Consider the following 26,819-nt stretch of genomic DNA (forward strand, 5'->3'; position numbering starts at 1 on the left):
GTCTGGACAGCAATGTCTAAAAGATAACTATATTCCAGAAAAAAATTAGAGCTGAGTTCTCTAGAAAACATGAACAAGGGAGGAGGCCTACCTCTGCCTTATAAACAATGCTTATCAAATTGTTATAAAAATTTATGGATATCAAACATTTCAACATTATAAAATATCACTGTGTAGAAAAATTTTTTAATTTTTTAAATTTAATTATTGTTCAAGTACAGTTTTCTAATTTAAAGTCCTCCTGTTTAGTCTTCATAGTTTAGGAACTATACAGTCTTTGTATACTTAAGAATGTATAAATATTTATTCATTGATTTATTTATTGATTTATTTAATCCTCACCCAAGGGCATTTTTTCATTGCTTTCAGAAAGAGAGGAAGGGAGAATGGAAAGAAGAGAGGGTTTAGAGGGGGGAGGGAGGGAGGGAGGGAGGGAGAAAAAAAACATCAATATGAGAGAAAACATCGATCGGTTGCCTTTCATACCCGCCCTGACTGAGGATGGAACTGCAAACTAGGCATGTGCCCTGACCAGGAATTGAACCTTTGACCTTTCAGTTTGTGGGATGATGCTCAACCAACTAAGCAACCTGGTCAGAGCAAGAATGTATAAATTTTTTAAAATATTTTATTTATTTATATTTAGGGGGTAAGGGGAGGAGAGAGGGAGAGAAATATCAATGTATGGTTGCCTCTCGTGGGTCCCCTGCTGGGAACTGGCCTGCAACCCAAGCATGTGCCCTGACTGGGAATCGAACCACAATCCTTTGGTTTGCAGGCCTGTGCTCAATCCATTGAGCTACATCAGCCAGGACAAGAATGTATAAATTTTAAATAACTGATGAACTTTTTATGTGGATGGCAAAGATTAGAACCTCTATGTACATGTCTACACTTTGTCAAATAATTTTTAAAGTACTAATAATGTGTCTAATAGTCAGCATCAGAGATACTAACATGTGCTAGATTAACTGCCATCCATTAAATGCTAATCATGTGCCACAGTCTGAGCTAGGCACCATTCATACAGTATTATAACTGTACTAAGCAGGTAATTATGATCACATTTCATATATGAAAAGGCTAAGTTTTAAGTGACTTGCCTAACACCACACAGCTAGTAAGTGTGCAAATTAATTACTTCAGTACACTTATAAATTATTAGAGTTCTCACTTGAGGAAAATTTGTTATAATTTTTACCTCATTAAATCTTACAAAAACTAGCATGCACACAGTGATGAGATATAACACTGTCATATTATAGTCATTCAAAAATTATACTTCTGCCCTGGTAGACTGTAACTTTTTTAAAGCATTAAGTTCTTGACTTATTTACACATCCCTGCTTCTCCAAATCTATTTCATGCAGAAGAAAAAATCAGTGTTTATCGAATAAATAAATGAATAATTAGGTTAGAGTTAATATATGTGCAAACAAATAGACTGCATTCTTTAGTTACCACTTATTTATTTATTCATTCAATTAATTATTTACTGAGTACCTACTATATGTCAAAGACTGTCATTTGTACCAAGGATATAACATTAAACTAAATAAACTATTCTTTTTCATAGACTTTACACTATTTGATAGGAAAAATTCACTTGATTTTGCAATTAGGAGGCTCAAAATGAACATGAAATTTGATATGAGTAAATATGGTTTTTTCTACAGATACTTGACTTAAATACAACAACTGTAGATTCCTATGACCACACATACTAATTAAATAACTAAACAAAATCATGGATCATGGAAGCAGGATGACAGGGAGGAAGGAAAAAGCCATGTAGTAAAGAAAAAATGCATATTACTGTACATGGCATTTCTACTCAACTGTCAAGGAACAAATAACTCCTGTCTTATTTAAATGATTTCATAAAATAAAGAAAAGGGAAGAATGTTCAACCATTTTAAGGAGGCTAACATAACACTGACTTATAAACCATATAAGGACAATACCAAAAAATAAAAAGAAAATTACAGGCCTGTGTTACTTATGACCACAGATACAAATAACAAAAAAAAAGTGTAAAAATAAATAAATGAATGAATTCACAAATAGGACTTAAATTCTATAGGATGTTTAAAAAAAGCTGTAATACATCCTCATCAAGTTGGATTTATCAAAAGAAGGCAAGGTTGAACATCAGAAACACCTATCAATGAAATTCATACTCACAAATTCGGGGATAAAAAACACAGAATTATATCATATATTTGGAAAACATTCCATAAAATTCAACACTTATTTATGTTTTTATTTTTAAAAATTCAGGAGTTTAGGAATAATTAGATGAATATTTACCAAAAACCTACTGTAAACATCAGTTACAGGAAAAACTAAAGATATTCTCTTTGAGATTAGAAACCACACAAGAATGCCCAAGTATTATACTGAACAACCAAGTAATGATGATCCTGGTGAACATAATAAGGCAATAAAAAGAACCATGAGGTATATGGATAAGAAAAAAGAAACAAAACTGATATATAGACATTACGATCAACTGTACAGAAATCTATCACAAACTAGAAAACAAACTGTCATAAGAGTTGAGCCAAGTTGCCAGATGTAATGTTAATGTACAAAAATCAATAGTGTTCCTCAATATCAGCAATAACTAATTAGAAAATAAAGTACAAAATAGCAACAAAAACTGTCTTTTTGCTACTAACCTAATGAAGAATACCCAAAACTATTAATGTAGGAAAAAGATCTATTAAATAATTTAAAAGTAGATCTTAATTCTTTCATGAATGAGATGACTCAGCATTAGAAAAGTATCAATTCTTCCCAAAATTACTTATCTATAATTTCAATCAATTCAAATCAAAATTCTAGAAGGATTTTTTTATGAAATCAGACTGATTTTAAAATATATATTAAAAAACAAAGGTCTACAATAGTGAAAACAATTTAAAAGAGGAGAAGTGAGCCCTGGCTAGTGTGGCTCAGTGGATTGAGCACTGGCCTGGGAACCAAAGGGTCATTGGTTCAATTCCTGGTCAGGACACATGCCTGGGTTGCAGGCTCGGTCCCTGGCATGGGCACACAAAACTCAACCAAACACTGATGTTTCTCTCTCCTTCTTCCTCCCTTCCCCATCTCTAAAAATAAATAAAATATTTTAAAAATTTTAAAAAGCTCTGGCTGGTGTAGCTCAGTGGATTGAGCACCACAGGCCTATGAACCAGAGGATCACAATTCGATTCCCAGTCAGGGCACATGCCTGGGTTGCAGGCCAGGTCCCAACAGGGAACGCACAAGAGGCAACCACACATTGATACTTCTCTCCCTCTCTCCTTCCCTTCCCCTCTAAAGATAAATAAAATCTTTTTAAAATAATTTAAATTTTTTAAAAAATAAAAATAAAATAGAAGTGAGAAGGCACTTTTATCACTTATGTACATGTATTACAAAGCCAAATATAGGGCTGAGAAACAGATTCATGTAAACATGGACATTCACTGTATGCCAAAGATACTGCCAGGAATCACTGGTGATGTACAAATCATACCATAGATGGGGCTGGTAAAACTGAATTCATCATATAGAAAAAAATTACTGGAACCATACTTCATACTACATACCATGGAGAAGCCAAGACTGATCAGAATGTAAATAGTAAAATGTAAAAGACAATGTAAGGGAATGCCTATGACATCAGAATAGAAAAGAAGTATCTAATAAAGACAAAAATACAAACTATATATAAGGTTAAAATTAATGGACTTGTTTATAGCAAAATCAATAATTTCTGTTTCAAGTAACAGACATAGTCTAGTGTACGCTGGCAAACTGTAATAAAAAACATTTACAACATCCTAAATAGTCAATTATCTACCATGTACAAGAAATTTCTGTTTCCAGCAAAAAATAAAAAATGAAAACTAAAACAAGAAATCTTGAGAGCATCATGCTAAGAAAAATAAGTCAAACAGAAAAAATTAAGAATCATATGATCTCACTCATACATGGGATATAAAAACTGAAATTAACAAATGAACAAACCAGGAAAACGAAAACTCAGAGATACATGATGGTACGGTAGTTACCAAAAAGAACCGGGGAAGAAGACAAGTTAAAGGGGGCCAAACATTTGGTGACCAAAGAAGATGTGACTTTGAGTAGTGGGCATACAATGAAATATACAGGTGATGTGCCATAGAAATGTACACGTGAACCATATATAATCTTATTAACCAATGCCACCCTCATTAATTTAATTGTTAAAAAGGTATTACTGCAAAACGAACGAAACAAAAAATATCTTTTCACCTTTTTTCTACATGTAACAGACTAGCCACTTCAGAAGAAAAAATTTGTAATGATCTAGGTGTTTTACTGAAGAAAAAAAAAAAGAAATCCAATACAAAATTGAAAAAGGTTAAAGACTGGGTAGTTTAGAAAAGACTAATCTTAAGTGATTAGTAAGTCGATAGAAAGCACAATGTTACTAGTAATCAGAGAAACGTAAGTTATAACAAAAAGGTATCATTCAATATTCATCAGATTAACAAAAATTAAAAATTAGTGAAATTAAATATTATACATATACCTTATGCCCAGAAATTCTACTCCTAGGCATGGAAACCATAGAAACTTACATAGAGGTCCAGGGGATCATATTTGTTACTCAAGAAATATTAGAGGCAATTTAAATGTTAATCATCATGTAACAGATAATTAAAGCACAGCAAATATAAACCATCAATTTACTATCATGCAGAAGTACAAGGCAATGAGTTACATATAGAGATGATAACAAGGATAGATATTGGCAATAGTGATGAACTTAAAAAATACAAGAAATAGAACTAGATCCATATGACAACACCATCTGAGTAGATTGAAAATACTTTCATATACAAAAATCACCATTTTTCAAGGACACAAGCATAACCATGACCATAAATTAAACACATTACAGTCAGTTGGGGATAGGAGACAAGTGGGCTTGTGGGTAGGAGATGAATGGAAAAAAATGATAAAATAAAACATAAATGACAGCCTTGTGTGAAACAATAATAGTGTGCCACAAATTAAGATACATATGATTTCTTTAATTATCTATACATTAAATTGAAAAAAACTGTCTACTTACTCTAAATGTCATGATACAACTCAATTATATTCTGCTTCATCTTTATATATATATATACATATATATATATAGAGAGAGAGAGAGCAAGGAATGAGAGATGGAAAAGAGAATGGGGAGGGAGACTAGGAGAGGGGAGGAGGGCACTGGAGGAGCAAGGAGAAGACAGCACAGGACTGCTAGGCCTTTTCTCAAATTACTGGAGAGCACCACGAAACGCTGCAGGCCATGGTGTCCACAGACCAGTCCCAAACTGTCTGGCATCATGACCAAGTGACACCATGTTTAATATATGAAGGAGGCAAATGAATAACAGACTGGATAATAAGATATACTCAGACTTACTTTGCTTAGCATTATATTTATAACAACTTGATAGAAACTTCACTGAACTTTGCTATTAAAAATAATCATAGTGGGCTTCTCTCATCAATTTGTCTTTAATGGTACTTTAATTTCAATGTTTCATTTTTTTGACTGACTTTGTATGTATCTGTGTGTCTGCATGTAGGTGTACTACCAAGATACAGATGAGTTCTACTTCATTTATGAGAGTACCATTAATACACATAAGATTTCCCCCAAAGCAGTACTTCTTTCCACCTGCTTTGTATGACAAAGAGAATAACTGTAAGAAAGAATAAAACACTGCTTTCACAAATATCATTTTAATATGTAAAGATTAGCTATTGTTACTTAAATAACTACATTATTAAATTCAGAACTGAAATCTGAATGTGCAAATATTTTTAGGTATTATCCAATAACATGTTGACTGATAGAAATTAATTTACTAGTTATAACATACTATATAGCAAACGTAAAAGATTCAAGAATAAAAGATGTTTTAATAATACTCCCTAAATAAGTTGCTCTTTCCTTACTCTTAATAATAAACACAAAAAATTATCAAAAATGAGAAAGCAGAGTTTGAATTCAATGCATATCTCTATTAGGCAGAGCCGGCTAAAAAACTCACCAAGACAGAATATATGTGTAGACATCGATAAACAGGAGAGAAATCCACCAAATCTTGGGCCCCAGGTACCTGCAAAACAATCAAGATTGTCACAAAATATTCAAACAAAGCTATTAAAAGCAACTGCATTCATTTTTACTACTCAACTGTTAAAACAAACAAACAAACAAACAAAAAGACCAGCTCTAGCTTCTGAAAGAGAAACACAAATCAAACAAACAAACCATGCTCCCAGAAGCCTAGTTTTGGCATTTTGACCACGTGGTTAACAAACTGTGAAGATATCATCGAGGCTGGGAACACAGAAGGACAGATAACAGAGAAGAGTAACAGGTGTCACTGGTCCCGCAAAGGGAAAAGAAGGTGACGATGTACCTTTGAAAATTTGACTTTGCATTCTTAGATGCATGATAGTCTGCATAAAAAACTATGTTTTAGTGGTCAAAACAAAACTTGCCACCAAGGATAAATTAAATGGCCTATAGCCAACTTCTGAAAGGCAGAAAAATTCATGACCATTTAAGTTAGAACACAATCAAAGTACAGAAATATGCTAGGAAAAGAAGGGAGACCATGTGAAAACTAAGATAAAGAATGGGAAAGCCAGAGAGTCCTGGCCACGATGGAGGTGTAGGCAGAAACTTTGCTGCCTACAAGCAAAAGAAGAATAACAACCAATTTAAAGGCATAGAACAACAAGAACTGCCAGAAAATCAAACTGTATGGAAGTCCGACAACCAAGGAGTTACAGAAATATTCATCCAGGTTGGTGGGAGGAGCTGAGATGGGCAGCAGGACAGCCAGGGTGGAGAGGACTATGGCAAGGCTAGGCTAGGCTAGGCTAGGCTAGGCTAGGCTAGGCAAGGCAAGGCAAGGCAAGGCAAGGCAAGGCAAGGCAAGGCAAGGCAAGGCAAGGCAAGGCGGTGGATTGCACAGCTTCCCAAATTCATTCACAGATAAGCTGAAAGGAACAAAGGGAGTGCAAGACAGAACACAAAACCCCAAGTTTCAGTGCGGGAAAATAAAGGCTAAAAAACCCTTCCTGTCAAAATGTGGGGTTTGGGGCTGCAGCAGTGGGAAACTCCCAGTATCATGGGAGAGTCCAATAGAGAGGCCCACAGGGTCCTAAAATGTACACAAACACACCCACCTGCAAATCAGCAACAGAAAGCGCGCAATCCTCTTGTGGGAAGAGACGGAAGTGACAGTGGAACGAGAGCCCAGCAAGTCGCATAGTTCCCTCTCTGAGCCCTCCCCCACAGACAGGGTTGCCCAGCCCAGGCAAATACCTAAGACACTGCCCCTTAAAATGTAACAGGTATGCAGAGACAAAGAATTATGGTCCAAATGAAAGAACAGATCAAAACTTCAAAAACAGGACTTCGGTGATGAACAGATAGATAGCCAATCTATCAGATGCAGAGTTCAAAACACTTGTAATCAGGAGGCTCACAGATTTGATTGAGCTGAGTCACAAAATGAAGCATACCCAAAATGAAGTAAAGCACCATATTCAGGGAACCAACAGTGAAGGAAAGAAAACCAGGAGTCAAATCAAAGATATGGAACAGAAGGAAGAAATAAACATTCAACTGAAACAGAATGAAGAAACAAGAATTCAAAAAAATGAGGAGAGCCTTAGGAACCTCCAGGAAAAACTTTAAATGTTCCAACATCCAGATCTTAGCAGTGCCAGAAGGAGAAGAGCAAGAAATTGGAAACTAATTTGAAAAAATAATGAAGGAGAACTTCCCCAGTCTCGCAAAGGAAATAGTTCCAGGAAGTCCAGGAAGCTCAAAGAATCTCAAAGAAGTTGGATCCAAGGAAGCACACATCAGGGCACATCATAATTACATTACCAAGATTAAAGATAAGGAGAGAATCTTAAAAGCAGAAACAGAAAAGGAGACAGTTACTTACAAAGCCATTGCCATAAGGCTATCAGTTGATTTCTCAACAGAAACCTTACAGATTAGAAGGGGCTGGCAATAAATATTCAAAGTCATGAAAGGCAAGGACCTACATCCAAGATTACTCTATCCAACAAAGCTATCATTTAGAATGAAAAAAAAGATAAAGTGCTTCCCCAATAAGGTCAAGTTAAAGGAGTTCATCATCACCAAGCCCTTATTATATGAAATGTTAAAGGGACTTACCTAAGAAAAAGAAGATAAAAAAACATGAACAGTGAAAGGACAGCAAACTCACAGTTATTAAGAACCACACCTAAAACAAAAGCGAACTAAGAGGACAGCTAGATCAGGAGAACTATAGAAATGTAGATCACATGGAGGGTTAGCATCAGGGGAGTTGGAGGAGGAGAGGTGGGGAGAAGGTACAGAAAATAAGTAGCATAGATGGTAGGTAGAAAATAGATAGGGGGAGGGCAAGAATAGTAGGGGAAATATAGAATCTAAAGAACTTGAGACACATGGTCATAAACTAAAGGGGGGAATGGTGGGGGAGAGGGTGTGCAGGGTAGAGGGGAATGAAGAGGAAAAATAGAACAACTGTAATGGCATAATCAATAAAATATATTTTTTAAAAAAGAATCTCATAGTGCTATGTAGTATGTAAGCACTCAAACAAACTCTTACGTGAATCCAAAGATTGATGGTAAGGTGCTCAAATCCTACAACATCCCAAGCAAAATTACTGAGACAACAGTTTATAGGCAAATATAGTTAAAAAAAATAATAGTAAAAAGCACATAAAAACTGTAACTTTAAGAGTACAAATGGCCCTGGCTGATGTGGCTCAGTGGACTGAATGCTGGCCTGCAAACCAAAGGGTCACAGCTTGGATTCCCAGTCAGGGCACATGCTTGGGTTGTGGGCCAGTTCCCCAGTAGGGGGCATGTGAGAGGCAACCACACCTTGATGTTTCTCTCCCTCTTTCTTCCTCCCTTGCCCTCTCTCTAAAAATAAATAATTAAAATCTTTAATAAAAAAGAGTACAAATAGACACTCATTTTCATCTTAACATTTTTAAGGCAACATTTTTAACTGTTTCAAAATGAAGCAGCATGTGATAATTTAGGCACACTTACTTGAAATAACTGCAACACTAAAGCACCTTTATAGTCTCACCTCTTTGACTGTGAAGTGGAGATTTAAAGAAATTTATTTTGTCTTTCCAGAAAACCAGAGTCTACCAGTGAAAACTACAGCTAAGTGAAACACACTCTCAAAAGAAGAAAAATAGTAAAATTCATTTATAATTGTATTTAAACTACACAAAAATTAAACAGGCAGCCGAAAAAAGAAACATTTAAAAAATCTGATCTGTATAGGAAATGAAACTTTTTTCTTTTATTTAGAATTAATGATTATAAAGATTAATAATAATGATTATTATAAGTATACTTGCAAAAAGTTAAAGACATTTCCTTATTTAATTTTGAATAAAAATTTAATCACAACTTTGTATTTATGTTCTTCACGCAGTTTATTTTGTTTTGCTTTGACTCAGAGCTGCAGTTCCATTCAAAAGGAAACTAAGTGCCTCAAGCCATTCTCTACACAGAGCCTTGATCCTTTCACTCGTGGACCCACCCTTACAGAGTAAACATCCACATCAGGGGGCAGTTTCCCTATAAATCTGTGCTGAATAAGCTAATAGGGCCTCTTACTACTGGACTAATAAGACCAGTTTATCTGGGCCAACTAAACACACACACACACACACACACACACACACACACACACACAGGGGAGACAAAGGTCTTTCCTATCATCTCCACCAAATTTTTACAACCAAACCTATTCTCTGGGAGGCTGTCTTGACGTCATCATACTCAACTTCCAACTGTTTAAAGTGTCCTGACCTGGAAATACTAGCTTTATTGTTTCATAGCTCTGAAATCATAGTCCAGTTAAGTCCTCCTAAGCCCATGACTGCCTGCTTTGAAAGCAATATACAAAAATCTTGACAAGATGGAGCAAAATGGGGCTTCAGTTTACAAACTTTACCTCCCTCCTCAAAATAGTCTGCTATTTAGAAATCATTTTTCCTCTATGCTCCCTCCTGTGAGGAGCACCAGGAAAACTGCGAGGAACCAAACAGTGCTGTGAGGAGAAAGGCATGTAAAGCATGCACTGACTCATGTTGCTTTCAGCTAGATGTGTTTTCTCTATTTTCACTAATGAAAAAGAATCACATCTAGGGAAAGGCAAAAGCAAGAGAGCAACCTCCACTGCACGTGAAGGAATGCTACACGTTTGAAAGGATAAGCAACGAACTTTCAAAAGTCTAAATAAATGGGGTGGGGAAGAGAACAAAAGACAGTTTTTCTGACTCACACGGGCCTGTTTTCAGGTCCACCTTTTGCTCTCCATTTAAAATGCTAAATCTCTGTCAAAACTGTCTTCATTCTTCTTCCCCTCCTTTGCCCCTCCCTTCCCTCAAGTTGCAAGAATGATTCGAGCAGGTTTAGGTTTCAGCTGGGGCAGAGGGAGGGGTCCAAGGACACTTTCCTAAGCTAACAATGACTGTCTCTAATGGTTTCTGTCTCCTAACAAAAGCCATGACTCTGTCATTATCAGCTTCATCTAATTTTTCCTTTCCAAAGTAAATAACACAGCTCTTGCATTTTACACATGTCCAAGTTTGACAAATCATTATTGACTGAGACTGTAACTGATAAGAGATAACTTTGTGGTAGGACGTTGTCATTTCCTCTCATAAGGGCTTTCTTTCTGAGATACAGAAACACGATTAAAATAGTTAAACATTTCCTCTGCCTGGCAGTCAGGAACTCAAGACTTTAAGATACTGGAGTCTGCGTTTTTCTAGTTCAAATAGATCTATGAAGATATTAATCATAGCCACAAATAGTACATTCGAGAGTATTCTTTTTTTAACTAGTTCTTTTCCTTATGAATTCACATGAAATAATTTCATCACCAAGGACAGCAGCCACCCAATTCCCTATATAGTTTCTGCACAGAGAGCGTTAGTGCCTTCTGTCAGCTCAAACCTCTTTATTTTCAGAAAAACAAGTAGTAAGATTTTAGATTCTGTAACTAAGAAACGTACCTCTGAAAGCACATTATAATATATGTTAGGCTGTTAAAATAATATTCTAGTAAAAGAATTCAGGAGTGTCTGGATTGTAACATTCAGAGACAGATATAAGGAAGGTAACTACTACATTCTACAATTACACAATCACTATCCATTAGAGATCATGTGTCACTAGGTACCAGTGTAGAAGGCTAATCTGTCTGCTTCAACATGACTTTTACATTTATACGATAAATATTAACAACTTCCATCAAAGCAATTCTTAATTATTGTCTGCAAAACATCTGTTGTTAAAGACCCTGTGTACTATTAATATACCAGCTAACAAAGGACACCATTATACAGCTGACTAAAGAGTCTGAAGACAAAGAAAGTAAATTTATAAAGTGAAAGGCATGTGGAAAAACAGTCTTATAAGCCTCTGCAGACAATATATTTTGAGGAAGATATAAAAACTACAAGTAGAAATGGGGATATTAGATGGCTAGAAAGAAAAGGAACACAAAAATTAAATTTTATTAATTCTGGAAATTCTTGCAAAAAAATCAGGATCTGACTTTTATAATGTTTTTCTTTTTTTCTAATATATCTTAGTTCAGGTCAAAGTCTCTGAAAATGAAAAAGTTAATGGGTAAGCTCCTCTCATTCAGAATAAGGAAAATTATTTAATTTATTAAAGAAGAAAAAGATTTTAATTTTAAAATAAATAATGGCATTCAGATGTTATAGATATATTCATTTAATATTTCTGTAATACTAAAATGCCCCCTAAAAAAAGTTGGGAGTTGGAAACTATTTCTACTACCTTAAAAGACTCACTAATGAATGGAGGTAGGAAAAAAAGTACTGCATTTCTCAAACTATAAAACACAATCCCCCCACCCCTCCGCCATAAAATTTGGGAGGAAAAGGGGGGTACATTTTATGGTCCAAATGTAGCTTACCTGGCTTGCTGTGTGGGGATGGGGTGTAGCCTTTGTTATTTATGTTATTAAATATTTTACCACATTTTTTGCTTCAAAATATTTTCCCTATTTTCCTCCTCTAAAACCTAGGTGCGTCTTATGGTCCTAAAAATACGGTAATTGCAGGTAACAACCTGATAAACCTACCTGCTTTATTACTGGGTAAGTATACCATTAGGAAAGAAGAATAGAGTACAAGAAAAGATTGCTTGCGTCCCTCCACTTGAGAGTAGAAGTAAATGTACTGAGAAATTTAACTACGCCGCTGATAAAGATGGTGCACGAAAACAGAAATGCATTAGTGAGCTCTAGTCCTGTCGTTAGCACAGCTGTCCCAGGAGATACACACAAATACAGACCTTTTATTTTTCTCTTATGAAATCTTCAAAGTAGGTGGATCATCCATAAAGAGTATGGCAGAAGTTTGCAAGGAATTTAAATGTTTCTCACTAATTATTTGAGTCATTCTCCTTCTTGAAAATATGTTTGACTACCACTCTACACAAAACAGCTTCTTGGTATTAGTAAATGAATGCAAGGACTTGGTGCCATTTCTGAGCATTAGTTGGATCTCAGATCATTAAAATGTACCATGCAACTTTCTGAAGGGAGAAAACAACAAATGATTAGCTGAAGGGGCACTGCCTTTGCATTCAGAGGATCAATTTTGATGCTCATATTATGTCTGGAAGCCAGAAAATACCTGGCAAACTTTTCTACCACCTTACTTTTCTGTCCTACTTTGCTTCCAAAACTTCAGAGAAAAGAAGGGTACAGTTCATTTGGAAAGAACCCTTCATAGAGCTGGACTGAACATCAACACATCAGCAAATCAGAAGGCCTAGGATTCTGAGTGACTAGAATTAGCAAAACTATAAAGAATTTTTGGAGCCTTGAACATATAAGAATACCCTGACCAGAGCCCTAGACTGAAAGTTCCAGATTTTGCTCTGGAGTGTCCCACAAATCATTAGGATTCTTCTTGAGAAATCCCCAAAGAGATTATTACCAAGTGTTTGCGCTAAGCAGAAGAAAATAAGGAAAAAAATCACCATTTTTCTTCACTGAGACACTGCAAAAACCTTTCTGGCCAAAATCAAAAGACAGTCCCTCAAGAATTCTGTGCCTAAAGCTAAACACTGGAGAAATAAAAGTTCAGCTGGTCTTTATTTAACAATGGTCTTAATATATATATATATACTAAAAAATTGTAAACTGTTAGGCAAAAAAGGCAATGAGAACTAAATATGGTATTAAGTATAGAAGTTCTGAGAGGAAGAAAAATTAATCAAAATAACAGAAAATGTTATAATATTATATTTAAAGAACTAATATATAAAGAAGTCATTAAAATCAAAGGGAAAATCATTTAAAAATGGGGCAAAATACATGAGCAGAAAATTTACTGAAAAAAAAGAGATAATACAAATAGCCCTCAAACATAAGATACTACATTTCACTCATAGTAATAGAAATGCAAATTAAAAGTAAACAGTGATACCATTTTTTTTCACCTATGCAACTGGCCCAAATTCAAAGCTTAACAAAATACTGAAAAAGTTGTCAGGAAATAGGCAGCTCACACATTGCTGCAGAGAGATAGGAAATGGTATAACCTCTAAGGAGCAAAATTTGACATCACACAAAACTACACATGCCCTTACCCTGTGAATCAATAGTCCTGCTTCTAGGAATCTACCCTGAACATATACCTCAGGTTTGGGGGTTTATTTTGAGACTTTTTTACGTTTAAGGTGTTTCACATACAGTAAAATATACCCTTTCTAGTGAATAATTCAATGAGTTCCAACAAATCCATAGAGTCCTATAATCATCAGCACAAACTACATTGTAAAAGATCCACCACCGCCAAAATCCCCTCGTGCCCCTATATAGTCAGTTTGTTCCCTGACACCCAGCTCTTAGCATACACTGACCCATTCTATGTTCCTGGAGTTTTCCCTTTTCAGAAGTGCCATAGAAATAGATTCAGATGCTATGCAGCCTTTGGATCTGGCTTCTTTCATTTAACACACTGCATTTGAGGTTCAACACAGATAGACCTGTGCTCTTTCATGTACCTATAGCTCATTTCTTTCTGTTTCAGGGTGACACTCCAGTTATAGATATACCACAGTTAATTTATCCCCTCTCCCACAGAAGGACACTTGGGTTGTTTCCAGTAATGTATGAACAAAGTTGCTATGAACATTCAGGTGTGGGCTTTGTGTGAATGGGTAAATATCTAGAAGTGAGATTGCTGGATCATATATATGGCAAGTGTATATGAATAAACACTACAAAACTGTTTTCCAAATTGCGCATACTATTTTGCATTTTCAATGCCATGTATAAGAATTCCAGCTGCTTTGCAATCTGCCCTTTATTTGGTATTGTCAGCATTATTTTTAACTAAGTCTAGCAACTGAATAGTTGAAACACTATATTTTCATTTGAAAAATATTGAAAATTATTAAACACCCACATGTAGAAGATTGGCTGAACGAAATACAAGTACATTCAGTTAATGACATACCATCTGGTAGTAAAAGTAAAATGACCAAGATTTCTATGAACTGATGAAGATATATTTTCAGAATAAAAGTAACTACAAAAAATATATGTATATTATGCTATTAACAGTCATGTTGGGTAAGCTGTCAATCAGGAAGGGTACATACACATACACAAAGGGTGGGTAGGAACAAAGTGGAAGGGGTCAAGAGAAAAATGGAGTTTTACTAGACGTAGCTTATATAATTTTGCCTTTTAAACCCTGTTCATATTTTACATAGTGAATAATAATAATAAAAGAAGGCAACTGTGAAAAATAATGCAAAAAAAGTGAACCTAATTATACATCAATTTGGTAACAATTACACAGAAGGAAAAAAATAGCCAAGAAACATCTGAACAAAATACTGTGACCTATATATATAGCCCCAGTGGGATATATTGTAGAATAAAAAGAACTGGCAAAAAATCTTGAACTTAATAAACATACTGCTTTTAGTAACATTTGTAAAGCAATTATGGATGAACTACCAGTACTTTGATTATGATGTATGATCAGACAAATGAGTAAATATATAGTTACTCTGGAAACCTGAATTCTAAAGGATACAAATCTAGAATAAGAGAAGATATTACCTGTAATATCAGGTTGAAATTAGAAGCATTAGTTTTAACTCACGATTCATAAAACGGTCTATGTGTTGGTGTGGCATGTGTATTTCTTTGCTCTGTCCACAAAGGAACATACCTAATGCCCACATACCAGTTTCTAAATACCGTTCCCCAGTAATGGGAAAAGAGCTCTTTGAAGAAACAGCTGAATCTGGGGCTGGGGCAGAACCTAGAGTAAATCAAGAGCATCTTGTACCAGGAAAGGAAAAGGAATTCATCAAAATTGATGGAAGCTTTAAGAGAAATGCAAGTCAAAACTACAATAAGATATCACCTCACACCTACAAGAATGGCTATTACCAACAAAACAGGTAATATCAAGTATTGGATGAGTTGTGGAGGAAAAAGAACCCTCATTCACTACTTATGGGAATGTACACTGGTACAGCAGGCACTATGGAAAACAGTATGGAGATTTCTCATAAAATTAACAATAGAGTTACTATACGACCCAGAAACCCCTCTTCTTGGGTATCTACCTGAAAAAATTGAAAACATTTATTCACAAAAATATATGCATCCCTATGATCATTGCAGCATTATTCACAGTGGCCAAGACATGAAAACAATTGATGTGTCCCTCCGAAGATGACTGGATAAAGCAACTGTGGTACATGTATACAATGGAACACTGGTCAGCCATAAGAAAAGAACAAATATTGCCATTTGCAACAACATAGGCAGATCTTGAGAATATCAAGGTAAGCAAAATAATTCAGACAGAAAAAAGTCAAGAATCAAACAAATTATTTCATTCATATGTGGAACATGAAAGTGAAAGCAACAAATGAATGAAAACTCAGACACAGACAACAAACAGTACAGTGGTTCTGGCAAAAGGAGGCTTGACTTTGGGTGGTGAACATGCAATGCAATATTTACAGAACTGCACACTTGAAACTTGTATAATTTTATTAACTCATGTCACCTCAATAAATATAATTTAAAAAACTGATGGAGACATGTCAATGGATAATGGTTGAGACTTAATGCTGGCCACACTGGGAACAATTAGAGAATCAAAATGAAAGACAAGAGTGGAGTATAACCCACTGTATATAAAATAAGAATCTACATGCCAAGACTAATACTAAAAAAAGGAAAGGGAGAAAAGTTCTTTTTTATAGCAGAATGCAAATAATCATTGTCAAAGAAATGATAAAAATTTAAAAAATCACTATTTCATAATCACCAAATTAACACATGGTTCAGCAAAGAATCTTCAGTGAATTCTAAAACCAACGGGTAAAAAACTGGTAAGGAACATGGTAGTCACTTAGTCTAAAAGAATCACTCCACCGATCACTTATTAATTACAAAGAGGGAAAGGTACTTTTCCCACAGACACCACTTCAACCGATTGTGTACCTCCTGATATGATGCAATTAAAAGAACATAATATTACTTTCACAATATCCTGCCAACACTAATTAAACTTAACCTAATCATGAGGATGTACCTAATGTACCCAATTAGAGACATTAAAGGAGAATAAACAGACATAAAAATTAAACACAATGTGTGATATTTGTCTGGATATGGCTGTAGGAAAAATGAAAGAAAAAAGTCTGTTATAAGAGACATAATTAAGAAAACTGAAGAAATTACTATATGGGTTGTATATTAAGTGGCAGTTACTGTACCAATGGTAAATTTCATGAGTATGATAATTGTATTGTGGTTATAAAAGACAATATCATTCTTAGGGAACTACAGATTGCTGTACTGACAGTTTGAATATGATGAATGAAATATGACAATTTCAAATGGCTCAGCTTTGTGTGGGGTAAGTGGGTATATGTATATTTTGATTCTTTCAACATCAAATATTTGAAAATGTTAAATTTTAAGTGAAGCTTGTAAGTACAGGGTATATGAGGTTCATTTTATTGTTACTTTTTTAAAAAATATATTTTACTGATTGTGCTATTAAAATTGTCCCATTTTTCCCCCTTTATTCCCCTCTGCCCCACACCCCTCCTCCCACCAGCATCCCCCCTGCCTTTAGTTCATGTCCATGAGTTGTACATATAAGTTCTTTGGCTTCTCCATTACCTAATCTATTCTTAACTTCCTCCTGTCTATTTTATGCCCACCTATTATGCTTCTTATTCCCTGTACCTTTCCCCCCATTTTCTCCCTTCCCCTCCCAATGATAATCCTCCATATAATCTCCATTTCTGTGACTCTGTTACTGTTCTAGTTGTTTGCTTATTTTTCTTTCTTTAGATTCCATTGTTAATAGTTGAGTTTGTTTTTGTTTTACTCTTTGTATTTTTTATCATTTTCTTTTTCTTAAATAAGTCTCTTTTTTTTTTTTAAGATTTTATTTATTTATCTTTAGAGTGGAAGGGAAGGAGGGAGGGAGAGAAATATCAATGTATGGTTGCCTTTCATGTGTCCCCTGATGGGAACTGGCCTGCAACCCAGGCATGTGCCCTGACTGGGAACCAAACCACGATCCTCTGGTTCGCAGGCCCATGCTCAATCCATTGAGCTAAGCCAGCCAGGGCAAGTCTCTTTAACATATAATAAGGGCTTGGTGATGATGAACTCCTTGAACTTGAACTTATCTGGGAAGCCCTTTATCTTCCCTTCCATTCTAAATGATAGCTTTGCTGGATAGAGTATTCTTGGATGTAGGTCCTTGCCTTTCATGACTTTGAATACTTCTTGCCAGCCCTTTCTTGCCTGTAAGGTGTCTTTCAGCTGATAGCTTTATGGGCACTCCTATGTAGGTAACTGTCTGGTTTTCTCTTACTGCTTTTAAGATTCTCTCCTTATCTTTAATCTTGGGTAAATTATTATGAAAGTGCCTTGGTATGTGCTTCTTGGGTCCAACTTTTTCCAGACTCCCTGAGCTTCCTGGACTTCCTGGAAATCTATTTCTTTTGCCAGATTGGGGAAGTTCTCCATTATTTTTTCAAGTAAGTTTCCAATTCCTTTCTCTTCCTCTTCTCCTTCTGGTAGCCCTCTGGTTCAGATGTTGGAATGTTTAAAGTTGTCTGGAGGTTCCTAAGCCTCTACTAATTTTTTTTTAATTCTTGTTTCTTCATTCTGTTCTGGTTGAATGTTTATTTCTTCCTTCTGCTCCAAATCTTTGATTTGAGTCCTGGTTTCCTTCTCTTCACTGTTGGTTCCCGGTACATTTTCCTTTACTTCACTTTGTGTAGCCTTCACTTTTTTTTTTCTATTTTTCAACCATACTCAACCATTTCTGTAAGCATCCTGATTCCCAGTGTTTTGAACTCTGCATCTGATAAGTTGGTTCTCTCTTCATCACTTAGTCCTATTTTTAGAGCTTTGATCTGTTCTTTCATTTCAGCCACATTTTTTGTCTGGGCGCACCTGTTACATAGTAAGAGGCACAACCTTAGGTATTTGGTAGGGCAAGGCAACCTATGTCACTACCTTGTGGCACAGTCTAAATGAATGTTTCTTCTTTAACCCTTTCGTTGTCAGACTTCCATACACTTCAATTTTCTGGCAGTTATTTTTTTTTATTTTTGAATTTGTTGTCCTTCTTTTGGTTGTGTGAGGAGACAAAGTGTATTTACCTACACCTCCACCTTGGCCAGAAGTCTCTACTTTTTTAAAGATCTAAAACTTCAAAAGAAAAATAATTTTTTAAAAAAGAAGGTAACACAGAAGAGGTGAGAATATACTCTTGTGAAAAGTAGAACTAGATACTTTAGACAAGGGAAAAAAACGAATACATTCCTTACTTGGTGTTATTAGCAACTTAGCACAGAGTTAGGGTGGTGGCTAAATAAGCAATGAGTGTATAAAGGAGAAATTCTGTGAGATTTGAAAAGGCAGGTAGATGTTTGTAACTGAGGCAAATAATTTTTAAATGACAAGACCTTTTAAATAACACTATAATAAAAAAATTAATAAGATTTTAAATCAATGTGAACCATAATATATTTTTGCCATTGACTAGGTCTAAAAATCAAAGAATGGGAATAAGAAACCAAAACAGAATGTCCTAAGCATGCCATAATGTTTTTATTCAACTTTCTAAATTGTCTTTATTGCCATTTGATTATACCTGTGGGTATCTTTAATACTTTTCATCTGATTGTACATTATTAGCTTTAACAGATCGGCTTTCATTAAGAATAGAATTGAAAAACTCAAAGCCCACAAGGGGCCAGTGGGCATTGGGAATAAGTGAAGTAGGCCAGCATTTTAAATTGTATTCTCTGAAATAGACATACTATAATTCATTTTTACAAAAGACTATGTTCTCATCACTTTTTTCAAACATGTGGTCCTGTCAGTCTACCTTTCATTCACCTTTTAATCAAGACTCAGTATAAATAATAATATATTTCCCTCAACAACAGCATAAATGTGGTAATAAATGGCAACTGCCGATGTGCAGACACGACCAGCATTGTGGCTTTAGTGGAAGAGCCGGACCCCTGTGACACACTGCTGTCAGGGCGAGTCTCTGACTGCCATGCTTAGAAAGGGTCTCAGTTGGAAATACAGATTTGTATGTGAATTCAATTGACTTTTAAAAGTTGGCAATTAAGTTCTAAAATGTTAAGCACTATGCAAGCCAACAACCATTTTACAAGCTGTTTCTGGTCCATGGGCGATGCCAATCAACAACCTCTGGTTTAAATTCTAAAGTTCTAATGGTATACTTTATTTCATTAGCTTACTGAGAAGTGATGCTCATTTTCTGTTGCCTTCCTGTCAATAGAAAGTTTTGTAAAAAAAAACCAATTTGAAATTTGGGTCAAATATAGTGATAACTAGAATTTGTCCCAACAAGTTGACATAAACTGGCATTTTTCTAGGTGAGAAAAGAGATGCTTAGAGAAATTACACAATTTGTTCCAACAGCGCAAAGCTGACAGAACCTGTACCTTTTAAATACAAATCTTGAGTTCTTTCCAATCACCCTGTGTTATAGACTGAATTGTGTGAACCCCAAAATTCATATGTCAAAGCCCTAACACCTGATGTGACTGAATTTGGAGACAGGGCCTTTAAAGGAAGTAATTAGGGTTAAATGAAATCATAAGAGTGGGGCTCTAATACAGTAGGACTGGTATCCTTATAAGAAGAGGAAGACACAGCAGAGAGAAGCACAGGCACCTAGCTAAGTGAGGACACAGCAAGAAGGGAGCCATTTGCAAGGCAAGGAGAGAGGCCTGAGCAGAAGCCAACCCTGCTGCCACTTAGATCTTGGGGCTTATAGAAAACAAATTTCTGTTGTTTAAGCCACACAGACTGTGGTATCCTGTTATGGCAGCACTAGCAAACACATACTGTTACTTCAAAATTAGTACATACAACAATTATTAAGACTTCCCAAAAGGATTTATATTGTATGCCATTTGTAGTTAAAGTAGCAATTCCCTCTGGTAATTCCACCAAAATCTTCAGAGCCAATCCTGAGGTGGATCACTTGATCACATCCATTTTTCTGACCCTTATTTATGAAGAGATGTATGAATAACATGGAGACCACTGCTCTCTACTAGTGTCTCTCTCTACAACGAGATTGACAAACTTGAGTATGAGACGTGCCATAAGTGTGTTCCGATGACATATTCTAGGAATGCAAAAGTTCGGAAGTAACCCGAAAACAAAGAAGAAATCACAGGTCCTACTTTTTGGAGCTATTTCTTACTGAATACTGCTCTATTTCAGTGTATTCTTTGTTTATACTAGATGGTATTTATCAGTCCATACAAATATACATTATCAAAAACTGTATCAACTTTTTTAGCTTTTACTACCCCCCAAAAAGCATACAACCATTACGCCTAACTGGTAACTAGTACATAATAATAATACTGTGTCCCAAACACCGACAAGAGCATTTTAGACACTATTTCAGTCAATCCTCACAATAACCCTACCCTCAGGAGGTATTACTATCCTCTTTCTTACACGTAACATATCACCTTATAGAGTTCTTTGTATTTTATATTCAAATATCTAAAAAATGATAGTGTTGATGTTTCCGGATCCATACATACACTCTCAATCTAAAATTTTCACTACTTCTAGAAGTATTTAAGTCCTATCTAGACATTTACAGAAGAACAAGTATGTTTACATATAGCACAGGATGATAAAGAGAGTCAAACCATATTCCTGAAATCATATGTATTCCCATTAGTAATCCATTGAATTAAGTCACGAATGAGAAATCATCAAATACCATCAGTTTATAGTTCAACTTTAATACACAAGATGTAAAAAAAAAAGCTTTACCTTAATTAAGGTGACCCTCTTAGCTTAGACAAAAAATGAAATTTAGATAGAGTTTAATGGGGGAATACTTATCCTGCAACACTGATCAGCAATCAAGAGACTGACTCCATTGGTTCACCATGGGAGATGGTTTTTCACCCAACATGACAATTTACTGCTATAACTACATCCTTAGTTCTCAGTCTCTCCCATATCTGACACAATTTTATTTCAGATTAACACTATATGAACTATAATGCTTACTGTGTGCAAAGTTGTGTTCTAGGTATTTGGGATTTCCTACCATCTCATTCTGTGGTCTCCTATTAAGTATCATCAAGCTAAAGATACAGAATACAATCTAAAAATATCACTTGACTCAAAGAATATATTAAGTGTACTTCCATTAAAAGCACCAAAAAAATGGTAAAAAGCTCTTACTTCAGAGAATAAAAATACCTAACCTTAAGTAGGTTAAATCAGAATCAAAATTTCATGAACAATAATGCTGGTAACCTATTACAAGCAACAGATTTTAGAAAGCAAAATATAACTTTCTTTTCATGTACTGCATTCATTGTGGGAGAAATTTTAAGACATACTAATGAAATATCAATGGGACCCAAACCATGGGTTTGTTTTCTTTGTGCACTAAAAATCCTTCCTTGTGGTCCTCTCTTCCCCTGTCGCTCAAAGTGGGCCCTGAGAGCAGAAGCACCATTCCTACCTGGGTGCTTGTTAAAAATGCAGAATCTGACACTCACCCCCAACGTGCAGAATCAGAATCATGAGTTTCATGAATCCCCTGAAATTTCACATGGAACTTTTTGTGAGAGAATATATGCACATTTTACTGGAGGAGATTCCATATATATTTATTTTCAAACTCTCACAGTAATACATTACCCCAAATAGATTAAGAACCACTGTCCTACAGGATTCTTTGACACAGTTTAAAAGTCAAAATATTTCAAAAACTATTTGCCCTCAATGAGGTCTGTTGAAGAATGACAAGAATGAAGGTCAGAACGTCACAGTGGGTCACGAAAGACCTTATCTGAAGAATTTATTCACACCATGCAAGAACTATGCCAAGAAACCAGTTTGAAGACATCTAAATAAATAATTCTCTACATGAGGTTTGAGATTAAGAATGTGCACTTGAAGAAGATTCAAACTGAGAAGTAAATAAATATAAAGTAGACATTTTTTTTAAGATAGGATACCATTAGATGACAGTGAAGTTCTGAATTCTTGTTGTAAGAGCTCAATCAGCAAATCTCTAATGTGAATTCTGTTTGATTTGGGATGGGGAGCATTTTAAAAAGTTAACTTCCAAGTACATTCCTCTAATACTTCTTTTATGAGGAGCCCCCAACACACTTTACTAGTCCCACTTTCTTCATCTTCTCTGGACCTCAAAAGATAAAACAAAGAAGAAATATGACACAAAAAGTAACAGGAATGTGCTCAGGGTAGTCAGTGAGCTAATGATAAAGAATGGCTTCTATGCAGAAGGTTCTTGGTGATATGTGAGAACCATGTATATATTTCATTCTTTTATCTTATCATCTAACCATCTTTTCAGGCTTTGTATTACCCAGGAGCATGGACTATGTATAAGTTCTGCTTCCCTAAACCATAGTGCCTGCTAGAATTTCACTCCCTTGACAGGTACCCAAAATATAAATAAGAGGCATTAACTGGCCTGGCTTGAGCCTGAGTCATTCTTGTATTACTACTATAACATGTCGTTAGTGATGAGTCTGCTACCTGATGGTCTGCTCTCCAGGGTGATTCTACATCCTGCCATTCCAGTCATTCCAGGCAAGATGAGAGAACACTGGGAAATATCATAGTGGTCAAGTCTTCTTTGCCCCTTTCTACTTTCATGGGTATCAGGCAAATACCTGATTCTTTTCCTAGCTCTGTTCCTTAGGGCTTTTAAAAGTTCTTATGCCTTGGCCAGTGTGGCTCAGTTGGTTGGAGCATCATCCCATAACCAAAAGGTTAAGGGTTCAATCCCAGGTCAGGGCACATATGACAGGCAATCAATTGATGCTTCTCTTTTGCATCAATATTTCTCTCTTTCTTCCGCTCTCTCTCTAAAAAGGCAATAAAAAAGTCCTCAGGTGAGAATAAAAAAAAAAGTTCTTGTTATTCAAGTACAATAGGGATTATGATAAAACTTTCGCACATTGTTAGCTATTAATGTACCTCAGTTACTCAACACGTATAAATAATAAATGCAATTATTCACTTATACTGTAGAACTGTGTCCTCTCAAAAATGATAACTATATACAAATGTAGAACTACACACATAATAGTCTCTCACATTCAATCAAAAGTAAATGTCAATGTTCTCGTTATTTGCTTTTCTGCCCAAACAATTTAAACAGTGGCAATCTGAGTTTTGACATGGAAGAGAAATAATAATAAAGACAGGGATACAGATGGTAGTGATACTTAAGAAGTGAGGAAGGAAGAATAATGAAAATAGGGCAAGAACTAACATCTGCATAAAGCACCTTTTACAGGATAGGCACTTGTGCAAACCTATGGGGGCAGAGGATACTGTCTTCACTTGACAGATAAAGACACTAGTGCTCCAACAGATTAAACAATTACCCAAGGTTATGAAGTTAGACAGCGACCAGTTTTGGGGGAGAAGAGAGTAAGGAGAACAGCAAAGGCAAACAGCACAGGACAAGGAAGTGAATGAGACAGTGAACCAGTTCTATCTGGAGAACCAATTAAAAAAAGACAGCACTCAGGCAAAGAGGTTGACTGAGTTCAGGAGTAAATGGTTCCTCGCAAATGTGCCTATGCATTTTTAAAGTGCATAATATGATTATAAATGCTAATTTTTAAAAAGTAACGGTAGAGCCAGGATTTGTCTGACTCTAACATTTGGTCGCTCTTCACCCACTACACTCACAGAGAAACTAACCCCATTACACAAACAGGTATTTACGAAAACATTTTAACAGGAAATCTCATGTCAGTTTTATTTTTAAAACTACATTACGCTTCCAACAACAAAGCGGGACATAAAAATATGTAATAGTTAAGCCACTTAATCTTTTCTTTATGAATATGACACAGATCTAATCTAAGGGGTTACAGACATGCCACAAAATTCCCAGATTCTCTGTCATCACTCATACATTTATTTTCTCCAGAAATGCATTCTCAACTTTCTGAAACCGTTCTATATTTTCAATCTGAAGCAAAGCTAAGAAATTCCTTTGTTCATTCCCTACTGTTTAAAGTAACATCTTTTATTTTCCTCAAGAAACTTTTTCTAGCTCAGTGAAGGTCACCCAGACTCTCTCCAGGTCAGGTAAACTCTACTCTTCCCTTAATGTAGTACCTACCCAGTCACAGTCAATTGTTAAAAAAAAAAAACATCTGAAACTTATTTTTAGAAAAAGAATTAGAATCTAAAATATCTTAGTGCATCTTGAGATTCCTTAAATGGGGACTGTTTGTATTTAAAATGATACCTAATTCCAGAATATCGTAAAAGCTGTATTAAATGGATAAACACTTCACCATATCTCAAGCATACTATACTTAAACATAACAACAATCTCACACCCTCTGTTCACGTTTTAGTTACCTCTTCATCATCATCGTCATCTTCAACATCCAGAATTCCTGAATCCTGTTCAGACTTGGGGCTAGTGCTTTCTAGCTCTGTATCAAAAATTGTATATGCATCTCTCTTAGATTTTCTCTTGCTCCCTATTCTGGGGTGTTGCAAGACGATATTATCCAGGTTTCTTTGCTGCTGGGCCTAGGATAAAGACATACACACAGAGATTTAAAAAAAGAAAAAGGAAAGAAAATAATTAAGCATTCAAAACACTTCTGCTTTTCAAGCCCTGGTCAGGTAGCTCAGTTGATTAGAGAATCGTCCCAATACATCAAAGTTGCGGGTTCAATCCCTGGTCAGGGCACACACAAGAAGCAACCAATAAATGCATGAATGCATAAATAAGTGGAACAACAAGTCAATGTCTCTTTCACTTCCTCTTTCCCTCACTTTATCTTTCTTTAATATCAATAAAATTTTTTTAAAAACTTGGTTTTCAACAAATTGGTATTTTAAAGAAAATACAATAAAATTAATACAGTTTTAGTTCCAGAAATAAAGCCAAACATATTAATGTATACATTTTTAACCCTGAAGTTACCCCTTTTAATTCATTTTTCCAGTTTCCATAGGGGAAAAAAAAGATAGTCAATACTATCTATTTTCAAATATAATCACTAGATCATCACAAAAAAATGAAATCTACCTATTTTCCTCTAAGTAGCCAAGAGACTGGTACAAATGACCAAACATTTACATCTCACAAGATAAAATGCCACGCTGGAACCATGTGGTGGGGGAGGCAGACAGAGCCTCAGCTTTGGGGACTCTTTCACAGGTGTGTGGATCTAAGTAAGAGACCAACACAATTCTCCTGTTTAAGAAAATAACATACCGACTTCCAGCCAAGATGGAGGTGTAGGTAGACACACTGTGCCCCCTCACACAACCAAAATTAAGGAAAACAAAAATTTAGACACAATAAAACAACCAGAACTGACAGAAAATTAAACTGTATGGAAATCCGACAACCATTTATCCAAACGAGTAAGAGGGATGAAGTTAGTGGCTAGTGGAGAGGGGTCAGGGCAGGAAAAGGTGGTGGCTGGCAGACCTGGGCGCAGGGTGGCAACGAGCAGACCCAGTGAGGCGCACAAGGCAGCTGGCTGACTGCAGACACACATTTGTGTGCAGATAAACCAGACGAAAATGGGCAGCGAGATAGACTGTACAACCCAGCATCCCAGTGCCAGGAAATAAAGCCTAAAAGCACCAATTGAAAATACTTGTGGGGGTTGAGGCACCAGGAGAGACTCCCAGCCTCACAGGAGAGGTGGTTGGAGAGACCCACAAGGTCCTAGAATATACACGAGCCCACCCATCCAGGAACCAGCACCAGAAGGGCCCAATTTGCTTGAGGGAAGTGGCAGAAGGGACTAAAATCTGAGAGAGAGCAGAGCAAGAGCCATTGTTCCCTCTCTGACCCCGCCCCTACATACAGTGTCACAACCCAGAGATGTGGATTGCCCCACCCTGGTGAACACCTAAGGCTCCGCCCCTCACTAGGTAACAGGCGCAACCAGACCAGGAAAAAAAACAGCTCAAACGGAAAAACAGATCAGAGTCCCAGAGCCAATACTTTTAAGCAACCAAGAGATAGCCAACCTATACAATATACAGTTCAAAGCACTGGTGATCAGGATACTCACAGAATTGGTTGATTTTGGTCACAAATTAG

The 26,819-nt window shown here is 35.9% G+C and overlaps 1 protein-coding gene across 3 annotated transcripts in view; it reads right to left on the reverse strand.

Annotated features, from left to right (window-relative positions):
- The window catches only part of EXOC6B (exocyst complex component 6B), a 563,620-nt gene that overhangs the window by 326,545 nt on the left and 210,256 nt on the right, over positions 1–26,819 (reverse strand). For all 3 annotated transcript variants that reach the window (XM_037126278.2, XM_053663391.1, XM_053663392.1), the window contains 2 exons: positions 25,106–25,282; positions 6,087–6,155 (listed from right to left, as the gene is read on the reverse strand). In XM_037126278.2, coding sequence (XP_036982173.1) covers positions 6,087–6,155; positions 25,106–25,282 — 246 coding nt within the window. The remainder of the gene's footprint in view (positions 1–6,086; positions 6,156–25,105; positions 25,283–26,819) is intronic.

The sequence above is a fragment of the Artibeus jamaicensis genome, unplaced genomic scaffold (genome assembly GCF_021234435.1).
Source record: "Artibeus jamaicensis isolate MK-2021 breed Jamaican fruit bat unplaced genomic scaffold, CSHL_Jam_final contig_3174, whole genome shotgun sequence".
NCBI classification, from domain to species: Eukaryota; Metazoa; Chordata; class Mammalia; order Chiroptera; family Phyllostomidae; genus Artibeus; species Artibeus jamaicensis.